The 23,198-nt window shown below is 39.5% G+C and overlaps 3 protein-coding genes across 6 annotated transcripts; 1 reads left to right on the top strand and 2 right to left on the bottom strand.

Annotated features, from left to right (window-relative positions):
• Positions 1-2,558, bottom strand: si:ch73-330k17.3 (IGFBP domain-containing protein). Its single transcript, XM_026919921.3, has 4 exons — positions 1,737-2,558; positions 981-1,068; positions 378-573; positions 1-276 (listed from the first exon to the last, which is right to left on the bottom strand). The coding sequence occupies exons 1-4, from the start codon at positions 2,077-2,079 to the stop codon at positions 217-219; spliced, it is 687 nt and encodes a 228-aa protein (XP_026775722.1). The 5' UTR covers positions 2,080-2,558; the 3' UTR covers positions 1-216.
• A 137-nt stretch (positions 2,559-2,695) lies between these two features.
• eif3ja (eukaryotic translation initiation factor 3, subunit Ja) lies at positions 2,696-10,207 on the bottom strand. Its single transcript, XM_026919955.3, has 8 exons — positions 10,121-10,207; positions 9,911-9,999; positions 7,787-7,841; positions 7,607-7,704; positions 6,120-6,234; positions 5,816-5,980; positions 5,613-5,686; positions 2,696-4,379 (listed from the first exon to the last, which is right to left on the bottom strand). Exons 1-8 carry the CDS (start codon positions 10,140-10,142, stop codon positions 4,248-4,250), a joined length of 750 nt encoding a protein of 249 aa, XP_026775756.1. The 5' UTR covers positions 10,143-10,207; the 3' UTR covers positions 2,696-4,247.
• Positions 10,208-12,998: 2,791 nt separating this feature from the next.
• Positions 12,999-22,554, top strand: apba2a (amyloid beta (A4) precursor protein-binding, family A, member 2a). 4 transcript variants are annotated; one of them, XM_053237284.1, is made up of 13 exons: positions 13,019-13,112; positions 13,954-13,976; positions 15,502-17,025; positions 17,231-17,314; positions 17,432-17,471; positions 17,781-17,926; positions 18,123-18,209; positions 18,992-19,177; positions 19,630-19,809; positions 19,931-20,143; positions 20,880-20,999; positions 21,140-21,280; positions 21,366-22,554. In XM_053237284.1, exons 1-13 carry the CDS (start codon positions 13,019-13,021, stop codon positions 21,435-21,437), a joined length of 2,910 nt encoding a protein of 969 aa, XP_053093259.1. In that variant the 3' UTR covers positions 21,438-22,554. The 4 variants fall into 4 exon arrangements, with proteins under 4 accessions (XP_026774517.3, XP_053093259.1, XP_053093258.1 ...); XM_026918716.3 differs by lacking the exon at positions 13,954-13,976 and having other exon boundaries at positions 12,999-13,112; positions 15,466-17,025; XM_053237283.1 differs by lacking the exons at positions 13,019-13,112; positions 13,954-13,976 and adding an exon at positions 13,157-13,493 and having other exon boundaries at positions 15,466-17,025; positions 17,781-17,920.
• The last annotated feature ends 644 nt before the right edge of the window (positions 22,555-23,198 follow it).

The following is a 23,198-nucleotide window of genomic DNA, read 5'->3' as shown; positions in this document are numbered from 1 at the left end:
CTAATGTTCTAGAAATTATACATACAAATGCACAGGAACAAATCAAAATGAATAAACTGATCAAAGTAATATTACATAAAACATTCACATAATTATTCTTTCATTTGTAATCTGCATTCACAAAGGTTACAAAAAAATCATACAAAAAATAGCTGCCTTAATATGCTACCTTTTAAACCTAGATCACTTTGGAGCAGATCCTCCACAAATGCATAATTATTCTGCTGCATTTGGACAAGCAGGAGCCAAACACATGAAGTAGCCCTCATTGTTGCTCTGTTGGACAAAATTTTGAAACTTTAGAACATTGCATTTGTTGATTTTATGTTTAGAAAATGCTAAAATAAGTGTTTTAAGTGCAGTTTAATCGTATTCACCTGCAGGTTTTGGTGGCAGGCTGCCTGTGTTTGTGCTTCCAGGTGGCTGTGCACACACCTCCCGAAACGATGCAGGCAGACATGGTCTTTTTGAGCACAAGCCTGCGAACACGCTGGACGCCTGAGAACCAAACAGCTGGAGCAGGTGGTGTGTTGACAGAAACCTCCACACTCACGCTTTTCCACTGACACAGACCTCCAATGGCAAACAGGATACACTGTCAACTTTTTACAATTTATAATTACGGTAGTTGAGTTAGACCTGCATTTCCATGCATACAATATATGATAAGTATTCATTTGTTTTAGACCCGTCACAATTATAAAATGTTGTCTGATGATTAGCTGTTGTACAAATAATTATGATTAACAATATGTTTTCTGTTTATTTTATGACACTCATACATAATAGTATTGTGTAGGTAAATTAGGTAGATTATACTTCTGACTGTCTTTTAGACAGTAAAAAACTGCAAACAGAAAACAGGCTATAAATAAAAACAAATATTTGCAGTTGCTATATCTTTTCAATTTTGTAATATTGTCACAGACCTAAGTAATAGGTTGAAGATTAATGACATAGTATATATCAGTGGGAGTCACCTGGCTGAGCAGATTTCATTGGGGTTTGCCTGGCAGAATTCCCATGTACAGTCTGGACGACAAGCGTCTCTTTCAAGGATGTCAAGTACTGAATAGACATACAAACACAGTGCAATGAATGAAGCACAAAATCAGGTTATTAAAACTGCTTAAATGCCTGAAAACAGAATTATGCATACTAAACAAATGTGATCCAGAAAAGAGCGGAAGCATAAAAACAAACATGACGCACTAGCGTTATCAATAGTCTCATTACATGCTGTCAAATTGCCATGTCCTTTTGTATCTGAAACCTACTGCAGATGTTGTATTTGCCCCTGTGCTTAATAGGAAAGGCTCACTGATTTCATCACTATGTGGCAATGAAAACATTTTCTTTATCAGAGGATTTCTTGAATGTTTTATCTGTTCATAGTTCATGAATTTAATTGATCCTGATGTTAACACATTTTGAAATAATATTTAAAAAAATAAAGAGACCAATCATACTATTAAATTATAGCTGTCAATTCTACAAGATCTCCACTGCCACAGTATTGGAAATGTAATATTAGCAGACATGCTCAGATTTAGTGTTGCTGGGGCACAGATAACACTAGGTTTTTATTATTGACTTGAAATGCACCTACGTCTTGTAATTAAGCACTCAGCCCCTGTTTACTTAGCTAAGGTGCTGGAAGCTGGAGAAGAGGACATATACTGAATGGCCAAGAGTCCCAGAGGACTGGATTGAGAAACTCTGACCCAGTTTGTTACCTGACTTGCAGATCCCCTTGTGCTCTGCTTCTGGCTTGCTCTCAGTAGATTCCTGGTACACACACACCAAGCCTTCATCACACTTCCCCAGGTAGTCCCATGTTCCTCCGCAGCTCTCTCCGGCTTGTTTGGCACATGCAGGGCAGCAGCCGCAGACGCCTGTAGTAACACCCCCCTTACACTGGAGCCTCAGCGCTCTGCGGGGCGAACAGTGGATGCGCTCGCAGGGTGGACAGTGCAAGGCTTGAAGAATCTGCGATCCAGATCTGGTGCTCTCTAAACTGGACGTCGCAGTTGTTGCAGCACAAACCACAATCAAAAAAAGTAATGCTCTGTAACCCATGATGACATGAAGTGGCCTGAACCATCAACTCCCTTTTTTATATAAAGATCACTACAAACACTTACAAAACATCCACCCCATCCACCCCCAACAGCCAATAGATGAAGGTGTATTACAGAAACCTTTTACTGTTAATTACCCCAAGTCTTATCTTTACAATCTCTCTGCTGTTTCTTTTTTTTTTTTTCTTTCAAAAAAACATTTCTACCTTTTAAGCAATTTGAGATAAGTGGGTTCATAGGGAAAAGACTAGCTCCTTTGTCAAGTAGTCAATAGAGAGCGGCAATTCTGTGAACGATCAAGATAATCACCCTCTTCTGACAAAGACGTGATTAGGACATTGGCAGGTTATCTGAGGAGAGTTTGTGTGCACCAAGTCAGTATGGTCGTAATAAAACTCCACTGCAGACCTCAACACCTTGACCACTGTTAAGTGTTTATCTTGGATGCAATGTGTTTCATAAGATGAAAGCCTACTGCAATATGTTATCCAAATGGCACTTCATAAAATAAAATGTCACTAAAATAAATGGCCACAAATTCTCACAAATTCTGTTTTAGAACCAGCAATTTTCAAACTATTTGACTGCAAAATGCATTAAAGACAGCACAACGATTTACTTCTTGAAGACTTTTATTAAATTAGATCTCTATAAAACACAGCAGAATGCTATCGTTTGTTTTGCTGACAGTAAATTTTCATAATGCAAATCTGTTACTTTAAAAATGGAAACTCCCAGGTTCCATGAGAAGACGTCTTATATGCACTTCATTTGCAAAGCAACCATAGTAATATTCTTAAAATCTCTTGTAACAATACCCACCTGCATGGTTTAGTGACACTGTGCATAAAGGAACATGTTAAACTGCAAATATAGCATGATGTTCACAAAATTAGCGCTGCAAAAGAAAAAAAGAAAAAAAAATCGTAACACACCTTAAAATACAATATTTTAAATGTGTGACTGAATATAGCTCCATAATTCTGATTCAAATGGAATGCAATCATTAACTGCTCTGTCTCTGCAAGTAGAAATACGCTTTTATCAGATTTGGTACACTACACTCAACACACTAGGCTCAATGCATCTAAACAAAGATTTATACATGATCACCTAGAAGTAGAAAAATGAAACTGTTTACACAACTTCCATAGGCATGTGACTGCTTCTAAGGCAATGCTTTACATTAAGCTTCCCTTAATTAACATTATTTACTGTACTAATTAACATTAGCAAACCATAAACTTTAACATTACTAAACAATAAGCAATGTACTAACTAATGTTGGATTAATTGTTAAATAAATACACCTGCACTGACCGATGTTTATTGTATCCATGACTAAAAATAAGTCAGAATAAATTAACAGTAATAAATTTACACTATGTTCCTTACATCTGAATGTAGCTAGTTAACAGCCGCAAACATTTTGGATTCATTGTGGACTTAATTTTATTAATTGATGGAATAAACACTGGTTAATGTAGGTGTTGATTATTTAGCTTGTTTGGTTAGTTTATTATTTTTAAAAAATTACAAGCAATACAAGTGTAAGTTATTTTGTTAATGTTAATATGTATTAATGCTTATGTTCATGTAAACTAAATAATGTCAGTTGAGAGAACCCTAATGTAAAGCATTACTGCTTTTTAGGGCTTTATGTGTTGTCTTACTCAGCAAAAGCAGTGCCCAGTAATGTCTATAGTTATCACAATGCAAGGACAGCAGAAATGTAATCAAAATACATAACATATAGACATTTTTCTGAAATTTGCATAGAATGTCAAATTTATTTTAATGTCAAGTAGCTCTTTTAAACAGTAATACTGTCAACTCTTTTATACATTTTCACGTGAAGCTTCTGTTTCACATCGGTCAGTTTTCATTTTTTACTTTCAAACTTTTACTAAAGGACATTACCTGACTATGACCTTTTTCCACAGCAAACACTAGAATGACCTACAGTCATTATAAACCAGAGAAAGATGCTTCACTTAAGTCTTTCTCAGAGTAAACCACTTAAGCTTAGGCTAGTGTGTGTTACATGGGATGTGGTTCAGTTTTCGAGCTTGATTCTGGACGTGGGTCTGGCTGTAGGGAGAGGTCATGCGCTGTAGAGGTTTATGTTTCGTCACTCAAAGAATATGATAGGTTACGAAGCGGGGGTCACATAAAATCCTCATAGTCTTGTACATAACCTCCATCAAACTCGCCGTAGTCATCAAGGTCATCTTTCATCTTGGCTTTTAATCCACCTCCTGGTAAACCACCTTTCTTTTTCTTCTTTCCTTTATTTTGCTGTTAATTTATCATTGACAAAGAGGAAGAAAACACCACAGAATTAGGCAACAAACTATAAATATCCTGGGGCCAAAACACTTTAAATGTCATGGCTAATGTTGCGTTATTTGGATCAATTCGGTGTGAGAGTAGCAGAGGTTTTTGGCTGCAGATTTGACACCATCCGTCACAGGATAAAATGGCCATGCTATGCAATCATAATATTAGTATTAGTAGTATGATAGTGTACTGATATATATACAGACGAACACACCCGATCAGCCATAACATTAAAATCACCTGCATAACATTGTGTAGGTTCCCTTGTGCCACTAAAACAGCTCTGATCCATCGAGACATGGACTCCACAAGACCTCTGAAGGTGTGCTGTGGTATTTGGTACCGAGACATTAGCAGCAGATCCTTTAAGTCCTGAAATTTGTGAGGTGGGGACTCCGTGGATTGGACTTGTTTGTGCAGCACATCCCACAGATGCTTGGTCGGACTGAGATCTGGGGAATTTGGAGGCCAAGTCAACACCTTGATCTGCAACAATGTTTAGGAAGGTGGTACAAAGTAATTTCCACAAGAATGCCAGGACCCTAGTAATTTCCACAAAAATGCCAGGACCCAAGGTTTCCCAGCAGAACACTGTCCAGAGCATCACACTGCCTCTGCTGGCTTGCCTTCTTCCCATAGTGCATCCTGTTGCTATTTCTTCCCCAGGAAAGTGACACACACGCTCCTGGCTGTCCACATGATGTAAAAGAAAACGTGATTCATCAGACCAGGCCACCTTCTTCCATTGCTCCATGGTCCAGTTCTGGACACCTCACAAGACCTGCCATTTTGGAGAAGCTCTAACCCAGTCGTCTAGCCATCACAATTTTGCCAAAGTCAGAGTCGCTCAGATCCTTACGCTTGCACATTTTTCCTGCTTCCAACACATCAGCTTCGAGGACTGACTGTTCACTTGCTGACTAATATATCCCACCCCTTGACAGATTCCATTTTAATGAGATCAATCAATGTTATTCACTTCACCTTTCAGTGGTTTTAATGTTATGGCTGATCGGTGTGTGTGTGTATGTGTGTGTGTGTGTATATAAAATATGAAATAATAAATATTTGACATTTACTGTATTAATATTTGCCCCTTCACAGTCATTGTGTACAGATAAATAAGCAGTCTTACATGTAATTTAAAATGTCTGATTATTTATGTACTGCACTATAAATCCGACACCATACCTTTTCTTGCCTCTGCTTCTCACTGAGTAACACTGTGAGTGAGTTGTTAATTTTCTTCAAGTCTTCAACTTCCACTGTAACAAATTACAAGTCACGGCTGAAGCATGTGTAAGAACACTAAAATTAGATGTAAAAATACACATTTGACCAGGATTGACTGCATCAGAAGACAGACAGTGAAGTTGTGTGAAAGCCAAACTCACATGAAAGACACAGGTCTCTGAACAGCGACTCTAAAAAGCTGGAGTAGTGTATTGACTTCTCGTAGAGAGTTATTTTCTCTTTCAGCAACCGCTCAAACTCTGTAAAGTCATCTTTGGAGGAAGGGTTCATGGCATCTATTCCTGTTACGTTATTCGATACAATGCCTATTGGAGAAAACACAAAAATGACATCCTCAGAAGTATGTTATGCATGGATGAACATGTTTTTATACATCTTTAAAATATTAACATATAAATGTATTTCATATTTAATATACTGCGGAGATATAAAGACAGCACTCACCAAAAGCATCTTTGGCTAGTTCCAAATCTGAATCCTCCTGAAGTTTCTTCAATCTAAGTTTTTCTGCTAACTCCTCCTCTGGTGTGCATTCTGTGCTGTCTTTAGATTCCTCTAACTGCCACAGACATAGTTCTCTTCAATTAACAACAACAATGTACTGGTGCTCCATTCGGTGTTCCATATTTACTACTAGTGAGTTTATCTCTCAGAACAAAACCACATGTCTAGCATCATTCTTTGCTTTTAATTCCATAATGAATTCTATTGTAAGGGCCTCATTTTAGATCAAGACTATCCAAATGCTTCATACATGCATACCTAAGACATAACATCATAACATTGGCGAGGAGCAACTCTTTTTTCTTATGTTCCCTCGGGTTAGGGCAGGACAGGCTGAACTGAGATGATCTATATTAATGAATTTGACCCCAGATACAAACACAGACATCAGAGCTCAATCACATAAGGCTTGATACAAGGACGAAAGTTTACCTAATGTTTATTCACACAATAGATTATATTAGCCATTCTCAAAGTAGGGTCTGTGATTTTTTTTTTTTTTTTAATTCTTTAAAGTGGTGGAAAACATACCACAATTAAGTAATTATGTTCATTATTGAATTATCATATTGAGTCTATTTGACTGGTCATGTGACTTGAATGGGTTTAATCCAAACCTGAATAACTCCAAAACAAAACATATCAACTTGAATCTTATGACAAATTTTAATAAAATGTTTATATTAATTGAACGTTTAGAAATAAAAGGCTCTAAGGTTCCAATAAATTGCCCAAATATTTTTGTACACATATAAATAATGATCCTAAGATTTGAACAGTTAAATTATGTTCTTAAAAGCAGTCTGTGCTGAGGGGGTGTGTGGAATTAAAGGGGTCTCTGACACATGATCTACAGGATGTTATTTTTTCTAACATCGAATGCTGTTGCACTCTAGTCAATGCACAGTTTCGACTAGTTCCTGCATGTTTATAGTCGCTGACTAAACACTGTTCTCACAGGCTATCTATCTCTACACTGTTTCCTAAGAGAGCCTAATACATGAGCATGCACACTGCATTCACACTCTACTAGTTCAGTCAGTTCTGTAGTCTGTTGAAAAAAGAATAATTCCATTTTGTTTTTGAGTAAGATGATTAAAAGTTGTTTAAAAGATAAAAACCTGTCTGTGTTGACATAGAACTGCACTCTCTCATGCCACAAGCAACAATACAGCAGAAAGTTACAGCACAACAGTGCACAGATTACAAACAAATCAATGGGCATTCTCCTTCTACTTCTACTGTATTCACACGTACACTACAGCACTAATAACTCATGTTAGTGTGCAGCATGTACACTAACATGAGTTATTAATAAGGCCATGGTACCTCCTGACCAGTAATGCACTGTGGTATGCAGGTGCAATACAGGAAACACAGTATTAGCTAATAAAACAAAAAGACGCACCATGACATGAATCACTCACCTGCTTTCGAAGCTCCTCTTGTTTTTTCTTTTGTAAACTCTCCTTCTCTTTAATTTTATCACTAAGTTTTTTCTTCTCTGATGGCTTTGTCACTGCAACTAAGAAATAAAAATGTGTGAGCTGAAACAAATAAGCAAGCGGTGGATTGCATAAAGTATGTCAAACTGCACTTCAATTCACCTGTTTTTGTCTCTGTCACCTTTTCTTCTTCCTCCTCTTCATCATCCCAGTTATCCTGAATGAGAAAACAGATAAGCAAATATATCTTTGTATTTTATGTAAAGAATAAAACATGACAAGGCGACGTGATGAAGTGGAGATACCACTCTGATCTTTTCCTTTTAACTGTAACTCTCAAAGTGTTTTATTCTGCTTCTACCACAGCAATTTGCCACCGTTACAAATTATTTATTTATTCAAGAACACATGAAAGTTTTTTCTTTTTCCCCCAGATTTTCTCCCTACTTTAATAATTTCCAATTCCCACTCATCGGACAGCTCTCCCCATCCTTCCCTAGGGAGGGTGAAGGCTACCACGTGCTTCCTCTGAGGCCTGGGAAGCCAGTCAACCACATCTTTTCAAACTGCTGCTCATGCAACATCAGGGGCAGCGTAACACACTCGGAGGAAAACGCTATCTAGCTACATCCACATGCACGAGCTCACAGACGCCCATGATTGGCTGGTGTCTCTGTGATTGACAGGGAAGAGACACTATGCCACCCCTCCCTCCCTGACAGCATGGCAAATTTTGCTTTCTAGGCTCCCGGCCGCAGATTACGGCAAACCTTTTGTCCTTTTTTAGTAACATTTATTGTTGGAACTTTTGCAAAACAAGTTATTTCCTGTTATCACTTATGCTATAGCAGTGATAAACCATCATTCCCTCACCAGCCTCTCGTTTTTTTTAATCTCTCAAAGTTAATAAGACAAAAAATAGTTTGATATGTTACTGAGAAACCAGAAAGCTCTCTCTCCTGATGCTTCTCCCATAAACAAAGTCCCAGCTTTACAAAGTTGTTACAACTTATATTGGAGACTCCTTCCATAAACGTTAAATAAACGTCTCCTCACGGAAAACTAAACCATATCAGCAATTACACACAGATTTTAAATCTGCTTATATGGCGCATGGACCATACAAACCCCTGTGTAAGTTGTTACTATACAACTAATCGTATATATGAATGAGTGCATTAATGTAAACCTTTCTGGCTAGTGACAGTACTCCTATAACACTGATTAACTACATTATTACTCACTCTAACAAACTGCTGGATTAAAAAAAATGCAGAGTTTCCTTTGTTCTCAATTACATTTACATTATTTTTGTAACTGATTTCAGCAACACTGCTTGCCTAACCCTTTATTAGCAAATCTAAATTATACTCATCACATATCAAGAAATGTTTCTGGATCAGATTTTTTGGGGATTGGTCTACATGAGACACTAACAACAGCGGAATAAATCACTTATCTACATTCAGTTCCAGGGTCTGTCTGGTTTTTAACAAATAAATGAAACTGTGGGTCAATGAAGACACTTTTAGCCTTTCTGGAAATACACTACATGTGGACACCTGACCATCACACCTATATGTGCTAGCTGAACATGCCGTTCAAAAGTTTGCCCCCCCCCCCCCCCCAGGTACTGATCTGGTCTGGTGAGCAGTCGGTGATCCAGTTCATCTCGAAGGTGTTGAGTGGGGTTGAGGTCAGGGCTCTGTGTAGGTCACTCGAGTTCTTCTGCTCCATCCTTGGCACACCATGTCTTCATGGATCTCGCTTTGTGCACAGAAGCATTGTCATGCTGGAATATGTTTGGGCCTCTTAGTTCCAGTGAAGGGAAATTTTAATCCTACAGCACACACAGACATTCTAGACAATTGTGTGCTTCCAACTTTGTGGCAACAGTTTGGGGAAGATCCACAGATGAGCATGATGGTCAGGTGTCCACATGCTTTTGGTGATATAGTGCATGTTTGATGATTTATGCCACAAAGCTGGCTCATACATTTCAAGACCTTTACACTATAATGTACTGTTGTTCTGTTCATGCACTGATCCCTGTGACAGTGGGTTTTTACTCCACGCTTACCCGAGCATCCCTCCTCGCCATCATCAGTTAGATTAGCTAGCACTGCTAACGGTGCTGAGAGCGCCTAATCGGCTACTCCAGCTTACTGGCTAGCCTGACACATTAACGCTGCTCTACAACTCAACTGTCCTACTGAATAAAAGCAAAGAAAATGGGCAGTGAGCGGGGAAAAGACCAGCAGCCAGGCAGCAAGCTAAGTTACTAACTTTGACGTCTTCATCCTCATCCTCGCCTTCCCACTTGTCGTGCCCTGGCGCCTGCTTGATGGGCTCTTCCGGCTCAAAACTGTCAGCATCTGGGGCACAGGGAGAAAGCGTTTCATTAGGCGAGACAGCGACACACTGTTACACACACTGCACAATTCCTCTGGATACCCTGAGTGTGAATAAACAGCACACACACGGTGTATTTCTCACCCCAAGAATCGGCGTCCGCCATTTCGGAAGGAGCACTGAAGTGCAGTGTAGTGAACAGGCCACAACAGAGCTACTTCCGGTGGGGACCTGGAGAAATATTTCAAAAGTAAAGTTCATACTGCTACCACTACTACTGATAATAATAATAATAATAATAATAATAATAATAATAATAATAATAAAGGGGTAGCACAGTGGCACAGCAGGTAGCCTTGTCGCCTTCCAGCTCCAGGGTCCTTGGTTAACTGTCTGTGGGGAGTTCACAGGTTCTCCAAGTGTCCACATGGGTTTCCTCCCATGGTGGTGTGAGGTGTGAGTCTAGATGGTGCACTGAAATGTTTCAGTGTCCCATCCAGGTGAATCCTCCTGCCTTTCCACCAAGTGTCCCCAGGATAGGCTCCGGATTCAGCGTGACCCTGACCAGGAAAAGCAGTTACTGAAGATGAATCAATGAAAAATTATTATTAGCATTATTGTTAGCACTGTTGCCTTGCACCTCCAGGGCTGGGGGTTTGAATCCCACCTCCCAGTATCATTCACAATGCAAGAAACCATTAAATAATGTTTTTTTTTCACTTGGACTGTCTACTGTTACCACCCCAAAGTTAATTAATTTAATTTTAACAATATGTCCCAAGGTGTTTTATTCTTCTTATACCACGGCTACTCGCCATCACAAATACAAACCCGATTCCAAAAAAGTTGGGACACTGTACAAATTGTAAATAAAAAAGGAATGCAATAATTTACAAATCTCATAAACTTATATTTTATTCACAATAGAATATAGATAACATATCAAATGTTGAAAGTGAGACATTTTGAAATGTCATGCCAAATATTGGCTCATTTTGGATTTCATGAGAGCTACACATTCCAAAAAAGTTGGGACAGGTAGCAATAAGAGGCCAGAAAAGTTAAATGTACATATAAGGAACGGCTGGAGGACCAATTTGCAACCCAATTGGCAACATGATTGGGTATAAAAAGAGCCTCTCAGAGTGGCAGTGTCTCTCAGAAGTCAAGATGGGTAGAGGATCACCAATTCCCCCAATGCTGCGGCGAAAAATAGTGGAGCAATATCAGAAAGGAGTTTCTCAGAGAAAAATTGCAAGGAATTTGAAGTTATCATCATCTACAGTGCATAATATCATCCAAAGATTCAGAGAATCTGGAACAATCTCTGTGCGTAAGGGTCAAGGCCGGAAAACCATACTGGATGCCCGTGATCTTCGGGCCCTTAGATGGCACTGCATCACATACAGGAATGCTACTGTAATGGAAATCACAACATGGGCTCAGGAATACTTCCAGAAAACATTGTCGGTGAACACAATCCACCGTGCCATTCGCCATTGCTGGCTAAAACTCTATAGGTCAAAAAAGAAGCCATATCTAAACATGATCCAGAAGCGCAGGCGTTTTCTCTGGACCAAGGCTCATTTAAAATGGACTGTGGCAAAGTGGAAAACTGTTCTGTGGTCAGACGAATCAAAATTTGAAGTTCTTTTTGGAAAACTGGGACGCCATGTCATCCGGACTAAAGAGAACAAGGACAACCCGAGTTGTTATCAGCGCTCAGTTCAGAAGCCTGCATCTCTGATGGTATGGGGTTGCATGAGTGCGTGTGGCATGGGCAGCTTACACATCTGGAAAGGCACCATCAATGCTGAAAGGTATATCCAAGTTCTAGAACAACATATGCTCCCATCCAGACGTCGTCTCTTTCTGGGAAGACCTTGCATTTTCCAACATGACAATGCCAGACCACATACTGCATCAATTACAACATCATGGCTGTGTAGAAGAAGGATCCGGGTACTGAAATGGCCAGCCTGCAGTCCAGATCTTTCACCCATAGAAAACATTTGGCGCATCATAAAGAGGAAGACGCGACAAAGAAGACCTAAGACAGTTGAGCAACTAGAAGCCTGTATTAGACAAGAATGGGACAACATTCCTATTCCTAAACTTGAGCAACTTGTCTTCTCTGTCCCCAGACGTTTGCAGACTGTTATAAAAAGAAGAGGGGATTCCACACAGTGGTAAACATGGCCTTGTCCCAACTTTTTTGAGATGCCATGAAACTTAAAATCAACTTCTTTTTCCCTTAAAATGATGCATTTTCTCAGTTTAAACATTTGATGTCATCTATGTTGTATTCTGAATAAAATATTGAAATTTGAAACTTCCACATCATTGCATTCTGTTTTTATTTACAATTTGTACAGTGTCCCAACTTTTTTGGAATCGGGTTTGTAATTTTTATTTATTCAAGATCATGGCAAACTTTTTTTTATAGTCCTTTTATAGTTACATTTAATGTTGGAGGACTTGCTCCTCTTATCACTTACATTATCCTTTACGTTCACCCACTCCGATCCATATTTACACTGACAGTAAAGTACTTCATATAGCTCAGTGTTCTGCAGGTCCCTGTAAAAACCCAGGACCTGTCAGTATATATACATTTTCTGTAAAAGGTCACAGTGAGCCTGGAGCCTATCCCAGGGCACTTGGGGCACAAGGCAGGGGACACCCTAAACAGGGTACCAACTCATCACAGGGCATAATTGCTAACACACTCACACAACTGTATACACAGCCTACAGACTTTGGACTGGGGGAGGAAACCTGAGTACCCAGAGAAACCCCCCGAAGCACAGGGAGAACCTGCAGAGTCTACGCAATGCAGAGACAGAGCTCAAACCCCCAACCCCGGAGGTGCGAGGTAAACACGCCAACCACTAATTCACCGTGCCTCCATATATATATATATATAAGTGCTTTAATTGTTGCTACAAAGAACGCAGAATGTACAAGTGACTAGGGCCGTAAGATGACTTTTATTTTGATACAGAGCACCTGCCCCGGCTTTCTGTATTGTTCGTGCGTTTAATGCTGCTGGCTTTGTCCAGTTTGCCTGCACTGGCTGCGGTTGCCATTGAAACGGGATGGCTGCCCGAGCTGTGCGTACTGAATGCAGTAAAAGGTAAAGTGACTGCAGCGTGATTTAAATGGAATTTAATGCACATTTTGAACCAAATGAAAAACAAATACACACAAGGTCGCGTGCATGTGCATGTCCGTTTATTTGATACTCTGTGTCTTTAAGACACTAAGGCTCTGTCCCGGGATGCTGAGTGTGTGTGTGTGTGTGTGTGTGTGAGAGAGACTGTGTATGTGTGTGTGCGCGCGTGCGTGTGTGTATGTGCGTATGTGTGTATATGTGTGTGTGCGTGTGTGTGTGTGTGTGTGTGTGCGCGCGCGCGCGCCCTATACCTTATACCTTTCCCCTCATCCACGCTTTAAGCTTGTAGATGCATAAACCAACAAAGTGTCAACGCCCCAGCCTGTACACTTGAATCCTGTGGTAAGCTCATTTAAAAAGTATGTGTGTGAGAATGCGTAGAATGCATCTGTGGTGTTTTCATTAGTCATGTTTTCTGTGAGTGGCTGCAGTCCTCGGACACAGTTACGTGAGGAGACAGGACAACTGCACCAAAGCACAAGTGGATAGTGTCTGCAGTGTGGGACATTACATTACATTCTGTCTGTGGTGGATGTCTGTAATGACGCATCTGTAAGGTCTGTGGGCGAATGGGTGGTAATCTTAGATTTCTGTAATCTTAGATTTCTCTCTGAGTGAAACAGATCAGAAGCTGGTTACAGCAAATGTGTGAGTAAATGTGCATGTAAATGTGCATCTTAACCTGCCTATTTCTCCATCTTACACCTGCAGAGTGCAATTCTCAATGCAATGCTTCTCTCTCTCTCTCTCTCTCTCTCTCAGTGTGTGTGTGTTTGAATGAGCAGAGGAATAATTAAAAAAGCCTACGTGGGTATAGCTGTGTGTGTGTGTGTGTGTGTGTGTGTGTGTGTGTTGTTTTGATCTCCCACTGCTGTTACTGTCTAGCCCGAACCAGACAGTACACTTAAGATCTGGTTTTATTTCATTCATCTGACTCATCAACAACACAGTCAAACTGTCCTGCACTGCAAAAAAATGCAAAGCAATGACATTTAGATGAGACAGCAACTCCTAATTGAGCTGTGGTCTAGCACTTTTACCTCTGACATAGAAGATTTGTGGGATCTGCGTTTTACGGCTGTGTGAAGGAGAGCTTTTTTTACTTTCACACAAGGAATATCTCACGCTCATTTTATAATGAAAGTCCTGTGCAGACATACAGTATGAAGGGATTTGGTGTGAAACAGCAAATGCTAGTGAAAACAAAGAACATATTACTGTTGTTTTAGGATTTTCAACCTGGCCAAACGAACCCTCCGTATGTATGTCTCAGTTATTCGTATGAACAACTTCAACTTCCAAATAGCCTAATATTATTGTAAATTATTATAGCCTTTGGTTTCACTGATTTGATGGAGTGCATCTTCTATAATATTCACTCTATTTATTTTACCTTCACCTATTCATATTTAATGTCCTCTTAATACTACTGTTCCCTACTCTGAAGGAATTATGCCATGCAGATGTATGAGTATAGGCAAAGTGACCAGCGCAGAGCCCTGAATCCAAAATCCAAAATTCCAAAATCTAGTGGAAATCCATCCCAGAAGAGTGGAGGTTATAATGGCAAAGGGGGAATAAATCTGGAATGGAACATTCAAAAAGCATGTATGGATGTGATGGGTTAGGTGTCCACATACTTTTAGCTATATAGTGTATGTAAAGCTTTCTGCAATGACTCTTTATTGACCCATGTGGGAAAACGTCTCATTACTGCAGTCTGCATCAACATGTAGCCTAAACATTCCTACTGAGACATGGTACTTAATTGTGATGACTGTCCTGCTGAAGATTTCTGGGTCAGACTTTAGTTTAGATAAAGGTTGTGCAGTAGATAGTGTTGCTGCCTCATGGCTACAGGTTCCCCAGTTCAATCCTGAACTCTGGTTACTGTCTGTGTGGAGTTTCGCATGTTCTCCTCACTTGGGTTTCCTCCAGGTTCTCTGGTTCCTCCCAACTCCCAGAAACTTGCCATTAGGTGGATCGGTGACTATAAATTGCCACTAGATTTGAATGACTGTGTGAATATGTGTGTGCATGGTTCCCTTCAGTGAAGTCCTATCCAGGGTGCTCTGGATTCACTGTGACTCTGACAAGGATGGATGGAGACCCTGGGGCAGACCCAGGACACACTGGAGAGGTTATATCTCACAGTAGGCTTGGGAACATCTGGGGATCCCACAGGATGAGCTGGATTCTGTGACCAGGGATAAAAAAAAATGAATGAATGAATGAATGAATGAATGAACTCTTCTGCTGTCACATTCGAGTTACTGTGTTTCCATTACTGTACTGTTTTTACTCTGTTTTACAGCACCATAGGAATCCCACTTGCGTGGGCTTACTGAAGTCAGTTATGGCTCTTAGACAAAGCCAGGGTTCCAGGGCAGTGCCTGATCATCCACAGTACATCTCATCTCTACCAGAGCAGACAGTTAAACACTCCAGAGCCAGAGTGGATCCTGATGAACCTCATAGCAGTAACACAGAAAGCCAGTCAAGCACACCAATCCCAGCCAGCTTCGGTCCCACTGATGGCTCTGTCTCAGGGGAAGATTTCGACCATGGAGATAGTCCTATTCATCGTGACAGCATGGAGGAAGACTCAGTGTCTGAATATGATAATGTGGGATCAGAGGAGGAAGAAGAGCAGGACTATGAGGAAGATGAGGAACTGCATACTGATGCAGATGGGATGACTTACTATGTTCACTGTTGCCCTGAAGATGAGAGCTATTTGGAAGGAATGGACTGTCACGAGGGTGCTGAAAGCAGTGATAGACCAAGTACTTCCATAGAACCAGATGCTGGAGGAAATCCAGGAGGTGCCTGGGAATTCTGTGAAGGGTTTTATGAAGTACTCCAGCAAGGTACAGAGGAGCTGGTCCACAAATGTCCCGAGCCTATTACCAAGACTACTTTCATTCAGGCTCCCATGGCTGAGGATGAAGAAGATGATGAAGAAGATGCAGAGGAACTAGATGATGATGATGATGTTGATGATGATGCTGTGGAGGAAGATGAAACCTATTTTGCTTATGAACAAGAGAAGGCAGTAGGGAGTCAGGATGGAATTATCTGCAAAGGACAGTGTGATTTACGAGTCGACAGTAAAAACCATCATCAGGGATCAAATTACAGTAAAGGAATGAGTAGAGGAGAAGAAGATTTAAGTAAAGATTACGGAATGGATAAAAGCATCCCAGAAAAGTGTAAGGGTGATACCCAGAGTTCATTTATTGGTCACAGGGAAGGCAATAAAAAGAGCAATGCTGAAGTTAAAGTTGATGATTCAGGAAACTGTGAAGTGGGCAGGGCAGATAAAAACTCAAAACTAGGGTCTATATTCAGAGGGCATCAGATTTGTAAGGAGGACAGAGGCAGCAGAAACTGTAGACTTAATGGTATGACCAAACCTGAAGATACTGAGAATAGAGAAGATTTTAAAAAGAGACATTCATACAGAGATCATGGAAGAGAAAAAAGAGAAGACAAGTGTTTACATATGGGGAGTGACAGTCCTGAAGACAGTATAGGCAGGGGACAGGGGTGTCTTCATAGCTATAGAGCAAAGACCGGGAGGGATAGGGACCAATCAGTGGACACAGGCGAGGATTTGGATCAGATTGTAAATGAAGTAAGAACAAAAATGAAAGTAGGATCTCAGAGTAGTGAGACAGACAGGGATACAGCCGAGAAGTCATGTGATGAGAAAAGGATTCCAGAAAGTTCACAAGTATCAGTGCTAAGACCACACAGGGAAGAAAGCAGACCCAGTGCCCCCAACACACCCATGCAGCCTCTCGACCCACAGCTGCAGAAAGACCTGGACAGACCCTCTAAAGAAGACTGCCTGAGGTCCAATCAGGGCCAGGTAACAGTTCAATTCAGCTGATAAAACACTTGCATGCATGGTTGCACAGGGTGTTAAAATATTTTTTTTCAATGTAGAGTAGCTTCTTATTTAATTTAAGTTTATGTTCAGGAGAAGATTTAAATGGTTTTTAAAAGATTTAAATGGCATAATTTATGTTCTGGAGATTTAAATGGCATAATTTAAAGTTTTACACAATCCTCAGGTAACTCAAAGCAGCCCACGGCACTGCACGGTAAATCCACAGTGTGAAACTAACACAGCAGCTAGCAACTGTAACCTCCCTCAGGTAAGAAACTAGGAACAGACAGGGGCTTCCTTTACACCTGTTTCGGAAATGCCACCATGCCGAAAAATTTGAAACCTGTGTGAATCTGAAGCCTAACAGATTTCCTTTGCTTCACAGCAAGGAAAGAGAAGTCACTCTTTCCCAAGCTTTGTGGATGGTAAGCATTTCTCACTCTTCTGTGAAAGCTGAAGTAATATATATGTCCAAAATATATTAAGTAACTAAGTGATTTAACTTAAGTAATATGTATGTAATATGTATGTGTGTGTAATGTATGTACTGTGATTATGTAAATGAAAGAATAGATAGATACATAAATGGACTTAATTAACCCCAATGGGAAATTTGGGGAAAAATAAAAAATAATAAATAAATATTGTGTGAGTTTGGAATTAGCTTTAAAATGCCTATTCATATTTTTCTTATGCCAAAAACTATTATTGAGGTATTTATGTCTCTTACGCAGTCCCAGGCCCATGCGAACCAGAGGACCTCATCGACGGGATCATCTTTGCTGCTAACTACCTCGGGTCCACTCAACTTCTCTCAGACAGAAACCCGTCCAAGAGCGTGCGCATGATGCAAGCACAGGAAGCTGTGGACAGAGTAAAGGTTTAAAATCCATTATAATCCGTTTTAAGAAGGCTTTAGAGGCTTTAAATCCATTTTCCATCAATCATGTAAATAAACATTACAAATCATAATCCATTTGTGGCTGTTGGATGTTGTCAGAAATGATTGTTATAAAAAAATGTCTACTCTGGCCACAAGATGTAGCCATAACTCTTCTGTGTGTTGTGTGTTTCAGTGTGTGGATAGAGAGAGCCAAAGCCCGATTGAGGTTGACCTCTTCATTTCAACAAAGGCCATCAAAGTGCTCAATGCTGATACACAGGTTAGCAGTGTTCTAATTCACAATATTAGTAAGAATAATTGTTTCCATTTTCATTAAGGTCTGTCCTTGCAGGGCGATAACAGGACTATAAATACAGTGTAACTGAAGATATGAAGTTCAATACTTAACTCTTCAGTGTATGTGTGGCAGAATGGGAAAACCCTTCATATGGTGAAATTTGGACATTTTCAACTATAGATAGCTCTGACTTGAAGAAACTATCCTAAACTGAAATGTTTGTGTTTTTGCATGTATCTCAATCACCAGTAAAGTTCTAGCATTTTAAAGTCTGGTTAGCCCCAAAAACCAAAATGGGGAAAATTGCATTTAAAAATCCCATACTGACTGCGGGACAGGATCATCACAGACATTTCACCAGTTGGTTTCTGATTACAGACTGAACTGATTAAGCTTATGTCGATTTCGCTATGGCATGTAACCATCCAAAACCTTTATCAAAGTGTGACATTCACTATGTGAGAAAAGCGCACTTAGCTAGCAAGGTTTTAGATATCTTTAGAAAGACTGACTGTTTTTACAGCCACATTTGTTAAACTGGCTCCTTACCCAAGATGGTATTTAAAGGAAGATAGCCTAGGCAGGATTTAAAAGTAGTTCTGGATGTTTGCCAAAATTCAGCCACATCGACACCTGACAGACTTTCCTAGGCCACTATACACACATAACCAAGATTGTGAAGCAATACATAAAATTAATTCCTATATTCTTTAGCAATTTTTTTAAATAGCATGTTGGCTGATATTTTATCTCTTCCGATTCAGGAGACAATGATAGACAATGCTCTTCGGACCATCTCCTACATTGCAGACATAGGGAGCGTGGTAGTCTTGATGGCTCGCAGACGAGTGTCGCAGTCTGCTGCACTCGACTGTAATGAAACCAGCCTGAACTCTGCAGAGGGCAGGAAGCAGTACCGAATGATCTGTTACGTCTTTGAGTCTGAGGATGTAAGTCAAGACTGTACCCTGATTGCTAACTGATACTATCATATTGCTTATATAAGAGAAAAGGTACAACTTTTTGCACATTTTTTTTCTTGTATAGATGCTCATAATTTATGCTCATCTAGGACTACTGCTTAAACACAACCAGTAATCATAGTAGTATATTTTATAAGGGCAGATGAATGGCCTTATGCTATCTGGTCATAAATCAGGTTAAAGCCATAAATTCTAGGCCTTGTTTTATTATTTTATGTAATTATTGCTAATCCATATAATTTCCGTGTGCATGATCATAGATTATCTCAGTGCAGCAGAGGCAATACCCTGAAAAGTATATGATTGTGTAATTGCTCACGATCTCACTTTCATTCCTTGATTTGACTTGACTGAGCATGCTATCTCACTCAAGTATTCTCCTGTCTTCTGAGCCTTCACTCTCCCCTCCCCATCTTCAGGCCCAGCTCATTGCACAGTCCATTGGTCAGGCGTTTAGCATGGCCTACCAAGAATTTCTAAGAGCAAATGGGATCAACCCTAAGGACCTCAGCCAGAAAGACTACAGTGATATTCTTAATTCACAAGAGATGTACAACGATGATCTCATCCACTTTTCAAACTCTGAGAACTGTAAAGAGGTATGGGGAGTCTTGGAGTATAAAAAGCTACTCAGACAACATTCTGTACAAAATAACAGTTAGTGTGGAGTATTCTGTTCCCTCCCCTCCCTGTTGACCCTGATCCTTTTTCTTTTGGTAGCTGCACCTGGAGAAGCAGAAAGGGGAGATTCTTGGGGTTGTGATAGTAGAGTCTGGCTGGGGGTCTATCCTGCCCACAGTTATCCTGGCTTGCATGCTGAACAGTGGGCCAGCTGCCCGTTCAGGGAAGCTCAACGTGGGTGATCAGATAATGGCTGTCAATGACACAAGTCTGGTGGGCTTGCCCCTAGCCACCTGCCAGGGCATCATCAAGGTTTTTATGCATTTTCATAAATTCATGTTGTGCTCAATTGTGCTCCTCAAAGTACTTGGAACAAAACTAACTTATCCTGTTACAAATTCAAAAAATTGTGTATGCATTTGAAATTTTTTTATTAGATGTATTTAGCAATCATTTAACAATCAAAGTCAAAGCCAATTTGTGTGGATACCATGGCAAATTATAATTTGCATATTACTCTCACTTGTACTTAATACATAAAAGTTAGGATGCTTTAATGAAAAAAGAACCTAAACACATGAATTCATATTGTGAAGGGTTACACAAAATTACAACATTTTAAAAAATGGTTACAAGTTAGGTTGAGATCCAGTGACTGCAAAAGTTCTAGCATATGACTATTACATTTTCATGCTTATCAGTGCACTCTGGGTGGGGGCTTATTTATTCAGGAAGAGAGCTCCCATCAGGATAGAAATGATGCATCACAGGATAAAGGTGATCAGTCAGAATAAGTTTGTACTGATTTGCAGTCACCCTTTACTCTACCTATGCTAGTAACATGCCCTCCACAGCATAACAGAGACAACGTTTTTCCTTTAATTTGTCACCATGTATAGTTCTATTTAGCTGCTTCAGCATTTAATATTTTGCGTCAATATTTTGATACATTATTTATATTTTCACTTAAGTATAATATTTCTGTACTTTTTTCACTGTTGTGTATGAGAGTTCTGATAACCTGTGTGTGTGTGTGTGTGTGTTCCAGGGCTTGAAGAATCAGTTACAGGTAAAGCTGAGTGTAGTAAGCTGTCCTCCTGTGACCATGGTGCTAATAAAGAGACCAGATCTGCAGTACCCTTTAGGCTTCAGTGTACAGAATGGCATAGTGAGTCCACTTTAATTGGGGAATATAAGAGTGTGAGAAGAGTATGATGCTTTGAATGATTATATATAAGTATGTTGACTAAGATTACCAGAAGTACATTATGCTGTATTTACTGGTATAAATGAACTATATCTTTCTAGATCTGTAGCCTTATGCGAGGTGGAATAGCAGAACGTGGAGGAGTGCGTGTGGGTCATCGAATAATTGAGATTAATGGACAGAGTGTAGTCGCCATGGCACATGAGAAAATTGTCCATGCCCTATCGGTGTCTGTCGGAGAGGTCAGTGTGTTCTTTATGATTTAAACTGAAGCTTAAAGTATGTTGCATTACTTGAGACTCACAATGCTTTATCTCTTATTGACAGATTCATATGAAAACTATGCCGGCTGTGATGTTCAGACTGCTAACTGGACAGGAAACCCCAATGTACATTTAATGGCAATGCTGGTGCTCTGGAATCTCTGTGATGCTCTGCCCTGCCTGTGCAACTATTCCAACTAAAAAATATTCCATACACTTCTCAAAAAAGAGAAATCTAGAATAAGGATTTCTTTGGCTTGTCCGCCTGGAGGAACTCCTAAAGGTTTTATGTAGAGCCCTACAACAGAGTGTTCCTTACCCTTCCAAGTAGAAAACTAAAAATCCTTCAAATAACCTTTTTTTCCTTATAAGTGTACCAGTACATACATTAGGGAAACTGACACCAGGCCTAATCCTTATTTGATCATGCTCTTCAGTGCAATTACAGTGTGTATGCTTTTGTCGTAAAAGGAGAACCCTAAGGGCAAGCTATTTTTAATTCTCATGCTGCGGCAAGGTCTGTGTTTGGGGTGTTAGACAAGGTGTTTAGGTCTAACTCTGACATAAAGTACAAGATGCTCAGAATAAATTAGGTTTGCAGGGCTCAGCAGGGCCAAGGTAGTTGAATGAATCTTCTGAATGGTAGTCTCCTCCTCTTGTTTTTAACCTCGGGGAAATACAATGCATGCTTGTGTTCCATGCAGGTGAGCTGTAGCTTATAGAATGTCAGCTCACCTCTGTCAGACCTAGTAAACAAATACAGCTCTGCTCATGTCAAGTCTATGCTGACTGTTGTAGTTCCCCTGCTTGCTCTGCCTTGCATGATTATTTTTTATACATACATTAATATTGGGATTTATTTTTAATGCTGTACATAGGAGACTTGTTTATCAGCTGACTTACTTGTATTTACTAAGACTAGATATCTATGCAGATTCATCAGCTAAACTGGGAATGATGCTATTCATGCTTATATGTATCCATTAATGTTTCATTCATTTCATAACATTTCAGTCATTTGGGGACGATTACCTGACTTCCAAAAAAGAAATATTTCACATTCTGATAAGAATATATTCTATTACCCATGATAAGACACATTGGGTTGATTTAAATTGGATTATATTATATTGTATTTGAGTCTGTGCCTTTGACCCTCCACTTCAAAAAAAGCCCAAAATACCAATAGTTTTTGGCTGCCATGGTGCTGGTCTGTTAATTGCCCAATTAAACACTGTGTGTGTGTGTGTGTGAGTGTGTGTGTAAAAAAAAAAAAATATATATATATATATATATATATATATATATATATATATATATATTAAAATATATATATATATTAAAATTAAAAAATATATATATATAAAATTTAATTGGCCTTGGAAGACCCTGTAAAATTTAGTTAAAGCATTTTGTCTCCATTGGGAGACCAATAGAAAGAAAGTGGGAGAATGTGCAATTCTGCAGACTGATTGACTTGAGCAGTATAAACATTGGTATAAATGCTTACTTTGTTTTCATATCCAACAATACAAGGATGGTATTTTTCTATATATAAATAAATTCATGCTCCAATAATGTGATAAAAAGTTCATACAAAAAAAACCATCCCTATATCTATGTGGATGTGAGAGTTTTAATATGAGGAACACAAGCAAATACAGGGTGTCCCAAGAGTCTCCATACATACACACTTTTTTTTAGCAAAATGTCTTCCAAAAGTTTTCATATTTAATTTATATTATATATTTTTAGATAGCCTTTAAGAATGCCTTTGACAAAAGAAGAACGTATTGAAATCATTCTCATGGCTGGATCGGGAACCTGTCACAAGGTTGTGATGGACGTGCAATTACATGCACAGCACCAGATGTGTTAACACGAGTTCATCATGAGT

Source organism: Pangasianodon hypophthalmus, chromosome 9, assembly GCF_027358585.1.
Source record: "Pangasianodon hypophthalmus isolate fPanHyp1 chromosome 9, fPanHyp1.pri, whole genome shotgun sequence".
NCBI lineage: Eukaryota > Metazoa > Chordata > Actinopteri > Siluriformes > Pangasiidae > Pangasianodon > Pangasianodon hypophthalmus.
Note: the sequence above shows the minus strand (reverse complement) of the source record. Positions and strands in the feature narration are given on the sequence as shown.

Bases quoted from the DNA above. Each gene is read 5' to 3' on its own strand.
- si:ch73-330k17.3 (XM_026919921.3), bottom strand. From the start codon at position 2,079: ATGGGTTACAGAGCATTACTTTTTTTGATTGTGGTTTGTGCTGCAACA. The intron at 1,069-1,736 runs GTAACAAACTGG...ATGTCTATTCAG, and splicing joins CAAGGGGATCTGCAAGTCAG to TACTTGACATCCTTGAAAGA. The intron at 574-980 runs GTGACTCCCACT...TTGCCATTGGAG, and splicing joins AATGAAATCTGCTCAGCCAG to GTCTGTGTCAGTGGAAAAGC.
- apba2a (XM_053237284.1), top strand. From the start codon at position 13,019: ATGCTGCTGGCTTTGTCCAGTTTGCCTGCACTGGCTGCGGTTGCCATT. The intron at 18,210-18,991 runs GTTAGCAGTGTT...CTTCCGATTCAG, and splicing joins TGCTCAATGCTGATACACAG to GAGACAATGATAGACAATGC. The intron at 20,144-20,879 runs GTTTTTATGCAT...TGTGTGTTCCAG, and splicing joins CCTGCCAGGGCATCATCAAG to GGCTTGAAGAATCAGTTACA.
- eif3ja (XM_026919955.3), bottom strand. From the start codon at position 10,142: ATGGCGGACGCCGATTCTTGGG. The intron at 5,981-6,119 runs GTGAGTGCTGTC...TTTCTCCAATAG, and splicing joins ACTAGCCAAAGATGCTTTTG to GCATTGTATCGAATAACGTA. The intron at 5,687-5,815 runs GTGAGTTTGGCT...AATTTGTTACAG, and splicing joins CAGAGACCTGTGTCTTTCAT to TGGAAGTTGAAGACTTGAAG.